This window comes from Branchiostoma floridae, chromosome 7, assembly GCF_000003815.2.
Source record: "Branchiostoma floridae strain S238N-H82 chromosome 7, Bfl_VNyyK, whole genome shotgun sequence".
NCBI classification, from domain to species: domain Eukaryota; kingdom Metazoa; phylum Chordata; class Leptocardii; order Amphioxiformes; family Branchiostomatidae; genus Branchiostoma; species Branchiostoma floridae.
In genome coordinates this window covers 25,726,649-25,743,183 of record NC_049985.1, presented here as the reverse complement: position 1 = coordinate 25,743,183, position 16,535 = coordinate 25,726,649, and the positions used below count along the sequence as shown (strand labels likewise).

Sequence of the window (16,535 nt, the reverse complement as noted above, 5' to 3'; positions counted from 1 at the left end):
TGGATATAAAGGTAAAGTTAGTCTAACTACTTTTAGAGCCCATAGTGGCAGTGGGTTGTAAATCAATGTATTGGAAACCATAATGGAAGGCTCTCTTTTTCCACCACCATTTACCCCAACTGAAGTAAGGTACTCATTTTCACACCTCGGTGGAGTGAGGAAAGTCATGTAAAGGGCCTTTCCAAGGACACAACTTCTAGCCAGGAATGCTGGAAGTTGAACCTGTGACCTTTCATTCTCCCGTCCACTAGCCTGGCCACTCAAAAATGAGTGTGATACTACTAGTCACAAATCACAGGTATATGCAATGTCCACTATTAAGTTATAAACCCAAGAATGAGGTGTTTAAAATTTGTTTTCCACTACAACTATTGAACAGAAGAACATAATTTCATTAGATAGCTTCATGAACAGTGTTTTCAGCTATATGCCCCAATGTTAGGTGACACAGGTCATTCCATGTAATACAACAACTTGCTGCATGATGGGGAAACTAACCAGCATGTTACACTGAAGACATACCAGCTATACAGATACAGTACATATGCAGAACAGCAATCTAAATGATACTGCATGTCCTCCCTATGTAACACAACATGGGTAGTAACAATGCAAGGAACAAGGAGTTTAAAAAAAAGGATATACCTGTTTCAAGATCTGCTGCTGTTTCTCCAGAGTGAGCTCCTTGGGGATCTTAAGATCTGGATCGATGCTCATTCTTCTTGTAGGAGTTCCGGCTGGCTTCCTGGGGATTCTGGGTAGGGAGCTGATGGACGGTCGTCTGGCCCGAGGTTCCTGCCTCACGTTCGACTGTAGCGGCAATGGCCAGGCTCTCCTGAGGTAAAAGATTGTTCTGTTACATCATAGCACAGTTCAACAACAAAAAAATGCACAAGAAAGCCACCAAGTAGGCACTCTGCAGGCAGGTGGTCACTATAGACAGGATTCTTAATGCTTATGTCAATGGGAAAAATTATCTGGAGTGGTCACATTGGCCAGGTGGTCCTTTTGTTGAGGTGGTCAAGAGTACAGGATTGACTGTACATCACAACACACAAAGAGATTGTACTGCCACACTATATGACTGTTGAAATATTTTAATGCATTTCCTGCATTCACTGTTGTTTTCAACAGAAATATTATGACCCTACCTTGGGAAGTCCCGATCAGCCAAGCGGAATCTCTTGGGTACAGGTTCTTCAGCATCCGATTCTGGTTCTGGGGAAAACTTTGGACTGCCAATACCATAGTCCTGACTTTGTTCATATTTGTTTCCTGGTTTTGCTTCCTGCGGCTCCTTCTTGATCTTGCTTTTGTTTTCTTTCTCCATGCTTCGCTTGGTACCAGCCTTGGACTTCGTGTCGCTGGTCTTTGCCTTGGCTTTGTCATCCTTGTCTTTGGATGACTCATGGGTAGTCCTGCTTGACCTTGGAGGCGTTCTATCCTGTCTTCCGGACCGGCTTGACCGGCGCTCCTTGGGCGATATTGACCGACTGCTGTGCCTTCGAACTGGGGACCGCGACCTTGACTTAGCTCTTGGAGAGTGGGAGCTACTTTTTGAAGTTGACCTCCGACGAGTGGAACGATCGGGGGATGACCTTGAACCACGCCTGCTACTTGAGCTGCCACTGCTAGTCCTGGTCTTCTCGTTTCTAGACTTCTGTTCATCCTTCTTATCCTTAGAGTCCCTGGACTTGCTGTCTTTGTCATCTTTGTTATCTTCGTCGCTTCTACGGGTCCTGTAATTACGTTTTCCTCGGGTGCTTTTGGGATCAGGTTTCTTTTCGTCTTTCTTTTTGTCATCTTTCTTTTCTGTCTTTGCAGCAGGCTTGCTCTTGGAGTCGTCTTTCTTGGTTTTGTCTTTGTTGTCCTTAGATTTTGTGTCTTTACCTTTCTGGTCTTTTGCACTTGTGGAACTCTTCTTTGGTGATGAAACTTTCGTCTCTGTCTTGGTTTTGGCTTTCTCCTGTGGTTTCTGAACTTTCTGCTGAGCTGGCTTCTTCTCAGTGCTGCTTGTTTCATCTAATGCAGGTTGTGCTACTGGTACAATTATGGGCTCCCCACCACGTTTTTGCTGGTTGGCTGATATTCTTTCTGCTAAAGGGCCTGCACCCCCTACCAGCGGTTGTGGCACGGGAGAATGCGTTCCTGAAGCCAACCAGGACTGTGCAGCCATTGAAGTGCTTGGGAAAGCCCCAGTGTTGTACTGTGGCATTGTTGAAGCTGGCTGACTGGCTGGCTGCCTTGCGAGCCGGGGATCTCGACTGGCCAACCGGGGATCTCTAGCTGCTGACGTGGGGACTGAGGTAGTTGGCAGAGAAGTAGCAACCTGTGAGAAGCTTGGCAACGGCACAGCAGGCTGGGGGGTTACCTGGAAGAGAACAGTGTGGAATTCCAGTTCAGTCTGAAGGTTGTGTATCACTTGCAGATCCAACAAAAAACATGTTCATACACAAGTGAAAAACCTTAATATCCACTGTCCACTTCACCATTCAGTGGCACCTTTACTTAATGACAGGAACGAAATCAGTATTCCTAACTATAAGACTAAGCGTTAGTAACACCTTGTAATATTTTATTGTAAGACATATCAATCTCCACAAATAAGATGTACTCTCCAAGCAGAGATTTGGCTGTTAATTTTTCAACGTAATCCTAGACATTTTTGTCAGGCTATTTTGCCATTTTCTTATTGCCCCCAGGACATGTCCTGTCGAACGTCTTCTTTGAGAGTAGCTATGACGATTACTTCCATTATTCTGAGTGGCATTGGTCACTTCTTGTAGCCATCAAGTTATCTTACCCAGTTTTACCTGAATGTCTAACCTTCATGAATACATGTAATATTTTGACAAAGAAAATAAAAGACTTGAATATCAGACCTGTGGACGTGTGTGTAGAGTCTTGGTTTGCTCGTCCAGCTTGGCCCTGGTCTGTAGGAGCTCCATCTCCAGCCTGGCTTGCTGCATCTTCAGTAGTTCCTGCTGCTTGGCGATGAGCTGTTCGCGCAGCAGCTGTTCTTGTTGCTCCTGGAGTTGCTGCTGCATGGCAGCGGTGTCTGACTCTTGCTGTAGTGGGACAGGGAGAACACCTCTAGACCTAACCCTCATCAGCATTCCATGAAACTTATTGCAAATTCATTTAATTTTGCAGTGGTCTTATTTAGCAGTAGGAGGGAAAAAAAGAGGCTTTTGGGTTGTTTTCAAATCAAGGATGAAACAATTCCAAAGTACAGTAGTTAAAGAAGGGAGACATCCACAGTGTCATAAATTTGGTGCGGTAGGGTCACGGCTGAAATATAACCTCCGCAAAAATTTCAAGATTTACAGTATTTTTCAACAAACCCCCATGCACTATTTGCCAGCACTTTTTTGCAGACAGCCTTGTTTTGCCTCAATTAAATATTCCCATGACAAGCTTGCACCTTTGACAGGTAAGATGTAGACTTATCAGATGATAGGCCTTGATAGGAATTCAACACATCCTTTAAAGATAGGTCAATCTCACAAAAATACCCTCACTATAACAAAAGCACATTACTGAGTGTTTTAAAAGAGACCATATTTCATCTGGACTGAAATATGTTTGTGTTTTATTGTATTGGTGAGCAAGGAATCATGTAGTGAGTGAGCAGGGTTTCTGCTGGAGAGCTTACTCCTTAGCCTGGAGCCCAGCCTTGGTAGGTAGGGTAGCAATCACAGGAAGCAGACTTAAGGCTGGACTCCAGACTACTAGCTTCTGTGGAAAGTTCTAAGAGTGTGAGCAGTATGTTTAATGGATGTGAAGACATCAACAGTGTTTCAAATGGCTAGCTTTTGCAGAGTTTGAGTGAAATTTGATGCGAGGACAGTACATGTAAATAGGGTTACAGCCCTACATTTGACAACCCCTAAATAAGGGTATCAGAACGTAGAGGCGTATATTGGCATATAGGGCTGTAGCCATAAATGGGGCAGGGTAGCGTATTAGTGAACGGGATACGATCTTTCAGTGCATGTTATCCTTGAGGGGATTGGAAGATATGACAAGACTTGGATGAACTGGTTAGGTATGACAGATATAGAAGATCCGAGTTTGTTAATGGCCAACTCCTGCATAGCACAGTAAACAGTGAATGTGTCAGCACCTAAAGTCCCCTTTCCACAAGATGGCAATGTATCTAAACATAGGATGCATGATGCAAAAGTTAGTGTCATTTAATATTAAAAAAAAATCATACTGATGGACCGATTTGTATAATACTTGGTCATTTCTCATACTTGGTCGCTCATCTATTTGTCACAGCCTAACTTGTGGAGGGTGTTTAACTTGAAAGAGCAGGTGAGACTTCAAATGGTGTGTCTCGATGACCACATAATGTGATGACTTCCTATCAAGGCTTGCACAGGGTTATGCCCAAACACCCTGTCCTGCCCATTTTGGTGCACAGTAATCCATTTCAAAACTTAAAGGGGAACATTTAAAAGAGCAGCTTTTCTTTTTTAAAATTTTAAGTCATCAACATGTTTGTACACAGGGGTGGTCATAAAAATGGAGGTGATAGGCCCAAACCACAAGATTTTTAACAGGCCATTTTGGTGAAACAGATAGCACTCTATCATGTTTGACTTTTGACCTCAGAAACTGGGGACATCTGCACTCAATGATACACCATAAACACAGTACCTTAGAAGTAAAAAGATAGGTTGCAAATTTCCCTGTACCAGACCTTGGACAAGGAAAATGTGGCAACAGAAATTCTGCCTACAAGTACTGTACACTAGACAAAATACAGAGAATTTGAAACTTGTGACAATACATTGAATGGATGTTCTTTGACATACCTTCTTGAGAAATTTTGGGTTGACATGTATACTTGTGGACACTTGCATCTCTGCTGGCAACGGTTTTACGGGCCAGGCAGGGTCAATACCTTGTACACGACTGTCTAACGCATACAACTTCTTTGACGTGAAGATAGTGTCCCAAGTGGAGCGCAACTTATACAAGGACATTCGTGTTTTCTCATCAACCTAAAACAGGAGAGAAACTAAAGTTTCAAACTAATAACGACAAAGATGAGTCTGACTGGCCATACACAAAAACAGAGCATGTCACTGGAACGTAAGCGTATAGGGTAGCATTCGCGTACTATGGATAATATCCCATATATAGGTTCATAAGCCTCTGTCCAAAGAGATTGTATGTAAAGGCTGATACTCTAATGCATCATTGACCAATGAGGACGAAAGAGACTCTGGCATGTATAATAGGTTTAGATACCTCGCTGTGTAAATGTACCGTATGCGCATTACGTTCAGGGTACATGCTTAAAAATAGTATCACCTCAGCTACATAGTATCACCTCAGCTACATTGGTGGCATTTAAGATATACTAATGTCTTTCACTACAACTGCACAAAATGACAATATTTTCATAATCATCTATGCCTGCAACTACAGCATTCCACCAAGATGTTATCTGTTTCAGAAAATATGAGAAAGCGGCCCCTAGATCTTCATCCAGTCGTCTTCAGCTTGCTTGTTGAAACCATTGTCCGGAGTTAGATTTCATACAATCATCTGATTCTTTGTCCATGCAATATGTAAGACTATGATCCCAGATCCTAACATTACGTTCAATTTTGACATTGAAACAACCCCTGACTTCTATTCCTTTACAGCTTTTTCTCTTTTGCAATAACAGTATTATCATTTCTTAAAGCACAAATTCATGCAAATTATTCATATTTGACGAGTCACAAAAATACAATCACAGGTGTTGAAACAAAACACATTAATATGATCATACGAAAGTTACAACCAATAAATCAATTTATATGTATTTGAAAACACAACACTGTAATGCCTTTCCATAATTCTAAAATGCGAGTACACATCCTGACCTGCTCAAAGATATTACAAAATGTTGAAACGATATTCTGCGAGAAGAGGGTACAGTAGTCGCCTCCAACGTTCTTAACAATGGAATCCATCAAGTACATTACAGGCAGCTTCTCCGATGACGTGGCCTACATTCAGAAAAAAAGATAAGATCACATAAAACATGTTAAACAGTAAATATTTTACGCAACATTAACAGTCAGTGGTTAAAAAATTTGAAACGACAAGAGCCTATAGATTTAACAATTCAAAATCTTAAAATGACGAGCCTACAGATTTACAAATTCGGCGGAATTCCGTTAAATGTTAAATTACAAGAGCCTTTAGATCTAACAATTTAAAATCTTAAATGACGAGACTACAGATTATAAAAATAATCGGAATTCCATTGGTGCTATGTTTCATTTTGCTCAGCATACATTACTTCTGCTTGTGCATTCCAAAACACCAGGATGATTTACTATTTGGTAGACTGGAGCCAAAATGTGAAGAAGAAAAAACTTTGACACAATAACCTTACAGAAACGGCACATCGCATGGACAAAGTACAAAAAAGGAAACCCTTGCAAATCAATACAGTAGTGATTTAATGTTTTAGGTAAGGATAAGAGGGGATGCTCTCGGGATTCTGAACTTTCGCTGTTCAAAAGTGAATTGTTGTCAGCAGCGTGGATTGTGTGAGAAGAGACAGCATTTCAATACTGGATAACTTGACTGCTACCCATACATACTCAGAAACCAGTTTACTATGTAACCATGTTATAAATAGTGGTGTGTGTTGCATGCTTCTTTTGATTAGTTGCAAGAATCAACATGTATGGAATGAAATGTGGAAGAGAGAAAAAGGTGGAAACATAGCATTTGTCCTGTTACCTAGTATTATTAGTGTGCTTTCTGCATTCAAAATGTTTACATACCAGTGTACTGGTTTGTATCATGTTTTTAAAATCTTGTTTATAAAGCACTTTCCAGTAGAAACTGGGTCAGAATTAACCTTATAGGAAACTATAAATAGTAACTTTAAAATCTCAGGCATCAGCTACCTCAATTATATCGATTAGGCATTTGTCCAATGCATACACATAAGTCGCATATTTTATTTCTACCTCTGCGAAAATCTGACAGCAATACACCAGCACTTCTGAAATGTTGATCACGTACAGGAAATTTTTGTGGTAATCATGTTATTTATAACATGCCTGGCCTTCATACAGAGAGTGAGAATTACCTGCAGATGTTTGATTGATTACTAGGATTACCAAAACTCCACCTGACAAGCACTCCACATGTCTATTGCCTGATAGATGATTTGTCTGCTTGCAACTTTAGTGAAAATAGTAGTAGTAATTCTACCCTTGTTGGCTTCGTTTCCATCTTGTTTTGACTATTTCAAAGCACTTGTTAAAACATAAGACTTTATGTCTTTTGTGCAGAAGTGTGTTACTCCATTGTGTTACCATCAGCATCACATTTTACTGCCAAAAGTCCCGAGTATGTGTCTGCATCCTTGCCTATATAAAATAATTGACAACACATGCTCATCCATCCAGTTTTTTTTCATCCACCATACTCCAGTCTTTCATACAGAACATTCAAGTTCAACAGGAAAAACATACCCATATGCACACTTTCACACACACCTCGGCTTTACAATCTAACCATGATGTTACACGAGACATTCTGAGCACACAGAATACATGTAGTTGAGTTAGAGCGAACAAGAGCAAGAACAGCACTTTGGATTTCTTGTCGGCAAATGAGGACCACAGAAACCGTACAGTACACTATTTGACTAACAGTTGTTACACCGTCTTTCCGTTATCAGTTCTGCCGGGACCACGGTCAGCATACCCTTCCTCTGCATTGGAACGATTCTCCGCACAGCATGATGCTCTGCACTTTATTCGGTACCTCAGCGCGTAGTGTATCTTTGAGCCAAGAGCGCGTGAGCTTCCCTGGTCTGCATAATTAGTTACCACAAATGTTTAACTATGTGTCTTTGAGAAGTTGTCAGTCTTCAACCATGGGAATATACACAATGTTTCTGAACTACCTGGTATATGCACCATGGCATTGAGGATGTCGCTACCATCTTATCAGATCTCGGCAAAATACACAAGGACAGAATTATATGTGGTTTATAAATGCATATACCCTTGAGGGCTTGACCTATATAGCTATAAATGCATCTATATGTTGCTTTCTTTTCCAAGACCTTGGGAACCTTATGGACTGCACAAACGTGATACGAGTACCTTCCATTCCAATGACAGACTTGCCATTCTAACATTTCTATTTTACCGGTACATGTATAACCATTGGTTGATGTCGAGTTTTCACCAGAATGTGTACTCTAGTAACACCAGTGCTGCTAGCATGAGTCAGCATCTGTGAATCATCATGACAGACAAGCATGCAGCATATGGGCAAGGTTTACAAGTATGGACTTCACTGCACTGGGTGTCATTTTAAGTTACATATTGCAGGCACACAAGTACATCATATTCCTTTATTGTTGGTGGAGCGCACAAATAATTTATCTGGGTCTTACACACACAACGGTTATTATGTCTTATGTGGCCTTTCTGAGAAGCGTCTCAAAATTATTTGTAAGTGGTGCGTCTACCCAAGGCCATCTGCTAGCGATGGCAACACTTGAATGGCATATTTTGCTTACATTTTTTCTATTTTTCTTTCCACGACTCTTATAAGGGCTAAGGTAAAAGGATTTAAGCAAAATATGGTCTCCAAGAGTCGCCATTACCAGCCCATATGCCAGTTTCTCACGACCAAGTATTCAAACATGGAACCTCCTTGACTCAACGGTTTAACCGACTCAACACCATATTTTTTCTACCCCTACATCAACATATTAGGGTTTATTGTGCTATTAGGAAGATAAATTTTGTAGTGAGTCGCACACTAACGATACAGAGCGTGTACAACTGGTGTAGGATGGCCTTGGACAGATATCGATGTACTAAGAACTGAAAACGTGCAGAGGACAAAGGCACGCACCGCACCACGTTTCCTCATTTTTCAGTCGCGTCTATATGGTCGGGGAAAATTATGTAGCACACAAAACGCACGTATTCGCCGGCATCTATGAAACATCGTGATCATAATTCACTACTGTAATATAAACTAGGGTAAAACCTTGTTCAACTGTGCCTCTATAAGCCTGACAATGTGTGGCGCATATTTCACGTTTTCCTCGGCCAGCATCGTCAGCATGTTGATGTGGGGCTTGCTGTTGAAAGTCAGGTCAGCCAGGGACGACTCGTACTCTTCCACCACTGCGTCCGCCATCTTCGGGTGCTGTACACTCTAACCTAACTATTCTGACAAGAATCAAAAGGTTTTGACCGGCTCTAGAGGGAAAGCGAGGGGAAAATCTGTGAGACACTTCCCCCTCGCCCGCTGACAAGATGGCGTCTTGAAACCGGTCTACGCGCACGTCCAACAAACTGGCTTTCCCATTTCTTTCCTACGCCCTGATTGGCGGACAAGCCAACAGCGCGAAAATTTTAACCAATCAGACCAGACGTAGCGTCTTTTTAAACTCATGTGATTAGTACGTCATCAGTGACGTTGCGAGAACGCATTCCATTCTGATGACTTTCATTTCCGTTTCCGGTTTCTTCCCCACGAAAACAGAAGAATCATTCTTGCAACGTAGCACAGAGTTTCACGAAAACCAGACGTTTGTGTTTGTGTTGTCGTGCTGGACGTTCACTCGTGGCGGCGTGAGTCATTTTCGCACGAGACTTGATGCAGGAAAATTTGGAAACTTAGTCAAGGGGATTATTATGACAGCCCAAAGGCTTATAAAAAGCGACGTGTCGATTCGCAGGTGAAAGAACGATCATCGCTCTGTTGTAGGTGAACTGGCTGTCAGCTGATGAGTGCACGGATATTATAATACAACAGTAACAGTGAATATTATCGTACAGTTTCGTATTATCCCACTCCATTGTTACAGGTGCCTACCAGGTGAGTATTGCCAGCTTGTGGTTTCTGTGTTCTTTTGTTGTGAACCGAGAAATATATGTTGTGTCTTGGTATATCTTATCAAAATGGTGAAACCTGGCAAATTTCTAAACTGAAATTTTACCAGGAATTATTCGACGTATAGCTTTTGTTGACGCTAAGTCATTCTTTCTTTTATCGCAAGAAATAACGCAGGTGTTTATCCCCAAATCTGACAATTGATGTGACTAGATTAATGAAATCTTTCTTAATTCTCTTATTATCTTTAAACAAATGTACCCTACGTCCCTACCCATATCTTTATATAACGTGTAATACTTAATAGCATTTTGGGGATGTCTGTATTATGATGATATTATGAATGTGATGCGGATGGAAGTGTATATATATATATTTTTATTTGAAGCAAGTGTGTATAATAATATCTGATGTCTTAGACACAACACACTTTCCTGTGTCGTTGCCTTGAGAAATAAATAGAATCCTGACAAGTAAGTAAATCAAATTGACAGTGGAAGCAAGGAAATTTTTGGAATAACTTGCATGGAAATCCTTTAGTGCTTTGGTGTCCAGAGGCCTCAACAGTTTCTTGATGTTTAAATTGTTTCCAGGGCCTACACTCTACTTCACTCAGGAGTCCTTTATATACGTAAAATCTATCAAGTCGACCAAATTTTCCTTGATTTTAGCAATGAATTAATTATAATACGTTAAAAATTCTTCTGAATTCGCAGAATATTCATTTTCGGAACCCACCACATACTGTAAATGTAGAAACTTTTGCTGTGGTTTAATGTTCGCGGTTTTCGCGGTGGCAGCTTCACCGCGAAAATTTGTCCCAGGCAGTTAAAGAGACTACAGTGCATGGTGCTACGGGGAACTTAAAACCACTGCAAAAAGTCCATTTTCCCAATACCGCGAAATTAAATCCCCACGAACTTAAATGCATTTACACTTTTTTTTACAGTATGGGTACCCTCAAAAATGCCCAAGGAAATTTTACTACCAAAGGCCCCCCTGTGTTAAAAACCCTGAGAAACTTTGGTATTCAGAGGTCTCTACAGGAGTCTGTTTGAAGTCTGTACATGCTCCAGTCCCACCCAACCATGAACCATCTGTTGTCACTGACAGACACTGTGATGATCCAACCATCTGGTCTCTACATTAGTCTTGAAAGAGAAGATTAGGAACCTTTTGAACCTTGAAATTAGCCCAAAATGTAAGCAATGTATGTGATTGTTAGTTGACACCATGAAAAGACAAATTGTATCCGTGACCTATTACTTGACACAGAACTAAAGCTTAATCATACCATTAGGTAGTAGTTAGAATGTGGGATGAGGCTATGGGGAAATAGGGGTTTCCTTTTAACACCTGAGGTTAAAAAGAGGTTAGGGATTTATTGTACCTTAGAAAACCTGTTCTACTGGGTATTTGTTTACACCTGTTTGTTTCACTTGCATCTCCCTGGATGGTTTAGATACATTTGTAACAGGAGTTAACTTGCTTGTAAACAAATGTTTGTATTTTGAAACTGAAAGATAATGAACAATCATATATCATATCCTAGTTTTCTGTCTTGAACTTTTCACAATGCCACTTATTCAAAATCATCAGTAAGATGAAAGATATTGTTGTTGTTTTTTGCATGCTTGGCTCATGCTAGCTAGGAAGGCTTGGATGGACTTTCATCTTCCAAAAAGTTTCATCCTCAGAATGTACCTATAATACTTGACAATGACCATAGCCATATAATGTATAAAAATTAATGATATAAATGTCCTATAATTCTAAGAATTTAGAAAAAATCAAAGGTTCGAAGTTGCCTGAAACAGGGTTTCAATCATGCAATGTATGTTGAAACCTCCTTGCCTGAAATAGATTTTGTAATATGATCCATATTTCAGGGAAGGTGTTGACAGAAAATCCCAATATCCCTCTGACCTCCATATGGACCTCTCTGGACTCTGGGGTATCCTTATCATAACTGAAAGAAACATTGGTGTATGGGTTGTGACTATAGGGATGGGTACCGGTGCAAAAACATTTTTTTCTCATTGGAGCGGTTCAGAAAAACCGGACCTGAAAAAATTCATTCAATTTGGACCGGATGTTGGACCTATTGGAAAATGAACAGATTGTATGATCAGGCATTCACACGTTTCGGGATTTACCGGTCGAAGAAAATAACAAGAGCATAGGAGAGTAGAGTCTCATTGTCATTTCTACCAAGTTTTACAGTTAATCGTCAATCGTAAATAAGAAGACATAAATGATAAAGCTTATTTCAGGTACTTGCTTAGCCATTGACCATATTTCATGTTCCCATGGATTGTTTACTAGAAGTCAATAAAGTGTATACTAATTATAGAGTCGATTCCGAGTCACCGAGAGGGTTTTGAAATAATATTTGTAGTAAGTTTGAACAATTTAAGTAAAAGAATATTTCAGCCACTGAAATTCTAAACCGTTCAAACAATTAAAAATGAAAGTTTGAACATGTTTGAACTAGTTTGGCAAATGCCATCCAAGTGGCTTGTCTTTGCTAATAGCAAAATTCATCATTTGTGGTAGTGGCTCTTTCGTAGTTTAAAAAGTTGTTTATAAAGCACTCTTCGATATAACTTTGACATTAATTTTGCAGCTGAAAAAGTGACTGTAGTTGGTATGAAAAGAAACTATATATATATTTATAATCTGTATATCTTGCCTCGGAGTTACTGTAAATCTATTTAATTTTGCAGGGACTTACTTTCACAACTTAGGAAGGGAGGAATGCAATGGAAAAATTTCTGTAATACAACAGTCATAAAAGGGAACCGCAATTTCTTAGTATCATAATTTCACAGTAGAGAGGTCACCAAGAATATAAAACCAGCACAAACATTTCAATATCTACAGTAGCATCTGTCCTTATATGGTCTGTGTCCCTGTATGGTGATAAAGAAGGCCCTAGCTTCCACCTGCTCTACTTCCCACTGTGCCTCTGCCCATCACCAAATCAAGCCATGCTGACAGTGCCTCAGATGACTTCTTTTCTTTCTTGGCCACATTTTGTAGGTATGTTTTTTCATTGCTTAGTGCAAAAGGCAATACGCAGTGGTGGTACTCAAGTAATTAGGGACCGTACGGAATTTAGCGAGGGGGGAGGGCCGGTCGCCAGGGGGGGGAGGGCCAAGCAAAAAAATATTTTGCCAGGGGGAGGGCCTAGCAAAAATTTTTTGACTTGGGGGGAGGGCCAAGCAAAAAAAAATACAGCTTGGTCTGCCAGCAAAATATGTCCCTTAAAATCCAAGAAACGGCGTTTCGGAGGGTCAAGATTTCAAAATTTTTCTGGACCTCTGCAAGGGATCGCCCAAGGTTGGCGCTCGGGACACAGTGAAAATGCGAAAGGGAGGAGGCGGGGCTTATGCATGACGCCCTCGAAAACCTTTTTCACTTACAAAAACTCTAGATTAGTCTGCCAGCAAAATTTACCCCTGTCTTATTGCCCTCAAAATGTAAGAAATGTCGTTTCAGAGCTCGAGGGTAAATATTTGCAAATTTCCCTGGATCCCTTTTGACGTGACCGGCCTCGCGCCTTTGATGACCGACATCGCGATAATGTGTTCGGGGGGATGTAATTTTGTATTTCTAAATTGAAGTGCCATTAAAGTTAGCTTTGTTTGTCAGCAAAATATTTCCCGCAAACTGAAGGAAATAGCTTTTAAGAGGGTCAAGATTTCAAAATTTTCCCGGACCTACCTTGCGATTCTCCGTGCCTTTGGCACCGGACATGGAACGTCGTTCTCAAAAACTTGAAACCCTCGTGTTTTTTTTTTCATAGAAGTGTCATCTAACCAGCAAATTTTCCCATAAAAAAGCAATGCAGGAAATCGTGGCAAAAAAGCGTGGCATTTCTAAAAGATTTCCTGCAAGTCTGCGTTCTCACGTCCGCCGGCGGCTAGAGAGAGGCGACCGGTCTACCCCGCCGTGGGAAAATCAGAGTCACGCGTCGGCGCCCCCCTCCCCACTACAGTTTTGGTTAGTCGAATCGTGCTGTCGTTTTGGTTTTCATTTTTTCCCCCGATTTACCGTAAGTTATTACCACCACAGAACCAAGAAAAAGTCCAAAATATATGTAAATTGAAAATAGTTTCCGTCAAGCCGCTCAGGCCCGCGAGCTTGCAATACGTAAATTTAGGGAGCGGGGCGCTCGCCGCTTCGTGGCGCAAATCTACTAGAAATCCAGATACAAATGCTTTTTAGGTGTTGTTTTAATATCAAAACAATGAAGTAGCTTCTATAAAGCAAATATTTATGCCTCTATGAAGCAGATATTTATCCCTCTATTAAGCAGATATTTTGAGCCATTCTGTTTTCCTTTTTTACTAGGGGTGAGAGATCTGCTTCGCGATGAAAAAGTATGATATGACGCAAAGCACATTAATTTTACAAATGGGAGCGCAGTATTTTATTGGCGTCTTGAATATTTTTTTCAAAGTTGATAGGAGGGGGAGGGCCAAGCAAAAAAATTTTGACTTGGGGGGAGGGCCTAGCAAAAAAAATTTTACCTGGGGGGAGGGCCTAGCAAAAATTATTGACCTGACCCTCTGGCGACCGGCCCTCCCCCCTCACTAAACGGTCCCTTACTAGTAACGTTCTATACTGAGCAATTATTTCTAGCACTGGTTCATGATAATTATTGTTAATGGGCTAAGTTTCTCTCAATGCCAAAGAAGGGGGTAGTAAAACTTCCTTTCCAGCATATAGAGATCCTTTAACTTTAAGTTAGCCCATGTTGAAAATTGTGAATCAGTGCTCCTAAAGTAACTACTGCCACTCCAAAAGTCTTCAAAGGAGGCTAGCAATAGTAACTATGAGTGAAAAATTATGCCAACAAGATTTCAGTATTTTGTTACAGAGGTACTACCAGTACTACCTACTTATATTTTGCTTGTTCATAGCTATTTTTCACATACCCTTTCCTGCCCTTTTGCCCTCAATTCGAGTAAATGTATCTGTCCATGCTGATAGAATGTGACCCTTGAGGCTTTTCTTCCTTTCTGAAGAAAGAAGCCCATATCGCTGATATATTGCTGATATTGTACTTCCTGCCTTCTTATGTGTGGTAGAGAGATCTGATTTGGGCTTCACTATGACAGTCTTATTTGTCATCTTGTTTCCTATTAACTTTCTATTCATTGAAGTCGTCTCATATCGTCCTCTGGCTTCTGATAGATACATTTGTATACCATGGTTTCATTTCTTCAGTCCACGTTGAAATTTTTCATGTCTCATATACCCACAATGCCGTGACCACAGAGCAGCCAAAGATTTGGCAATTTGCCCAACAAAATTCATTACGTTTTGTGTGTTTTGTTTCTTAAATCATATACTTTTGCATGTTGCATCATATTCTAATTATGAATGAAGTCAAGGGTCATGCAAATCAATTTGGTTGCTGTACGTCACTCGCCATCTAGTGGAAAGTTCTGTTCAGGTGGTCAAAATGTAAGACTATTAAGAAATATGAACACAGTTACAGTAGGGTACAACAAACTCTCAAACGTGTCGTTAAGACGTATGTAATCACTACCTAGAGATACACAGCTGACATTAATGCATAATGTTACGTTCATATTAGATAACAAATTACATTTTCCCCTTATTTTTGTAATGGTGGACTATTCCACTGGAAAGTACAAGAGATGTGAACTGAAAACCTTTCTGACATTCTATAACTGTTCTGTATTGTCATCCCAATGACTAAGTAACAGTTTGTGACAGTCTAATATATTAAGTATGGGGTAGGGAGGTGTCATTAGTATACATCTAAGTTAGCATTCTTCAGCAGTCATCTTTTAATATGATGTTTTGACAAATATTTTTGCACTTTCATTGCAGGGGCTTCAATCCAATAATTCAAACGCAATTCATGTGTGTTGCTGTCAAAAATTCAAATACCTGATTCGTTGGAGTTGATGTTGTTGCTATTTCTGTTTAAGGACATTAAATTCTAACAGCTTCTGGCGCATTTCACAATTTAAAAAGTGTATTTTCTCAGGTGGATATGACATAAATAAGATGGTGTATTCCACATCACCCTTTGCCGCAGCTAATATCCCATGGGTTTGATAGCCCTGAGCATCATTCAGCGGACCTATGTATATGCGGTTGAACTGATACTTTGCTTTGGTGATACAGAATACACTCTTGTATTCCATGTATACACACGTATACATATCGCTAGGCAGACATTCATGATCACATTTGAGATCTGTTTGACTTGCAGTGTTTCTAAACAGACAGGCATCACAGACCAACCATGGAGGACTACAAGTTCCTGTTTAAGATCGTTTTGATAGGCAACGCAGGGGTGGGGAAAACCTGCCTGGTCAGGCGTTTCACACAGGTGGGTGGACGTTTCTACTGCACAACACTGTACACTTCTTTCCAAGCTGACGTAAGGCTCCGGCTTGTGTTGGAAAATTTGTTGTTGTTGTTGTTGTTGGGATTTCTATTTTGTCAGATTTTCCTTGCATTGTATATACTTGGAAAGTAACTTTACACTTTATTTTTCTGGTATTTCATTTGCCTATAGTGACTATATGGATTGAGATGATATTGTATGGAGATAAAGGTGGGATTTAGTAAAATATGAGAAATGAAAGGAGAATGAG

At 40.4% G+C, this 16,535-nt stretch overlaps 2 protein-coding genes across 3 annotated transcripts in view; one reads left to right on the top strand and one right to left on the bottom strand.

Annotated features, from left to right (window-relative positions):
• The window catches only part of LOC118419083, a gene marked incomplete in the record, with an annotated part of 21,162 nt that extends 11,801 nt beyond the window's left edge, over nucleotides 1–9,361 (bottom strand). Inside the window, 5 exon segments of the mRNA XM_035825363.1 lie at nucleotides 1,152–2,371; nucleotides 2,883–3,068; nucleotides 4,824–5,012; nucleotides 5,886–6,011; nucleotides 9,040–9,361. Of these exon segments, the coding sequence (XP_035681256.1) occupies nucleotides 1,152–2,371; nucleotides 2,883–3,068; nucleotides 4,824–5,012; nucleotides 5,886–6,011; nucleotides 9,040–9,192 (1,874 nt within the window).
• A 128-nt stretch (nucleotides 9,362–9,489) lies between these two features.
• Nucleotides 9,490–16,535, top strand: part of LOC118419087 (ras-related protein Rab-30-like) — a 14,683-nt gene continuing 7,637 nt past the window's right edge. Inside the window, exons 1-2 of one of the 2 annotated variants that reach the window (XM_035825371.1) lie at nucleotides 9,490–9,876; nucleotides 16,161–16,267. In XM_035825371.1, coding sequence (XP_035681264.1) covers nucleotides 16,181–16,267 — 87 coding nt within the window. In that variant the 5' untranslated portion in view covers nucleotides 9,490–9,876; nucleotides 16,161–16,180. Of the gene's footprint in view, nucleotides 9,877–16,147; nucleotides 16,268–16,535 lie in introns of both variants that reach the window. The other variant, XM_035825370.1, reaches the window with a different exon arrangement.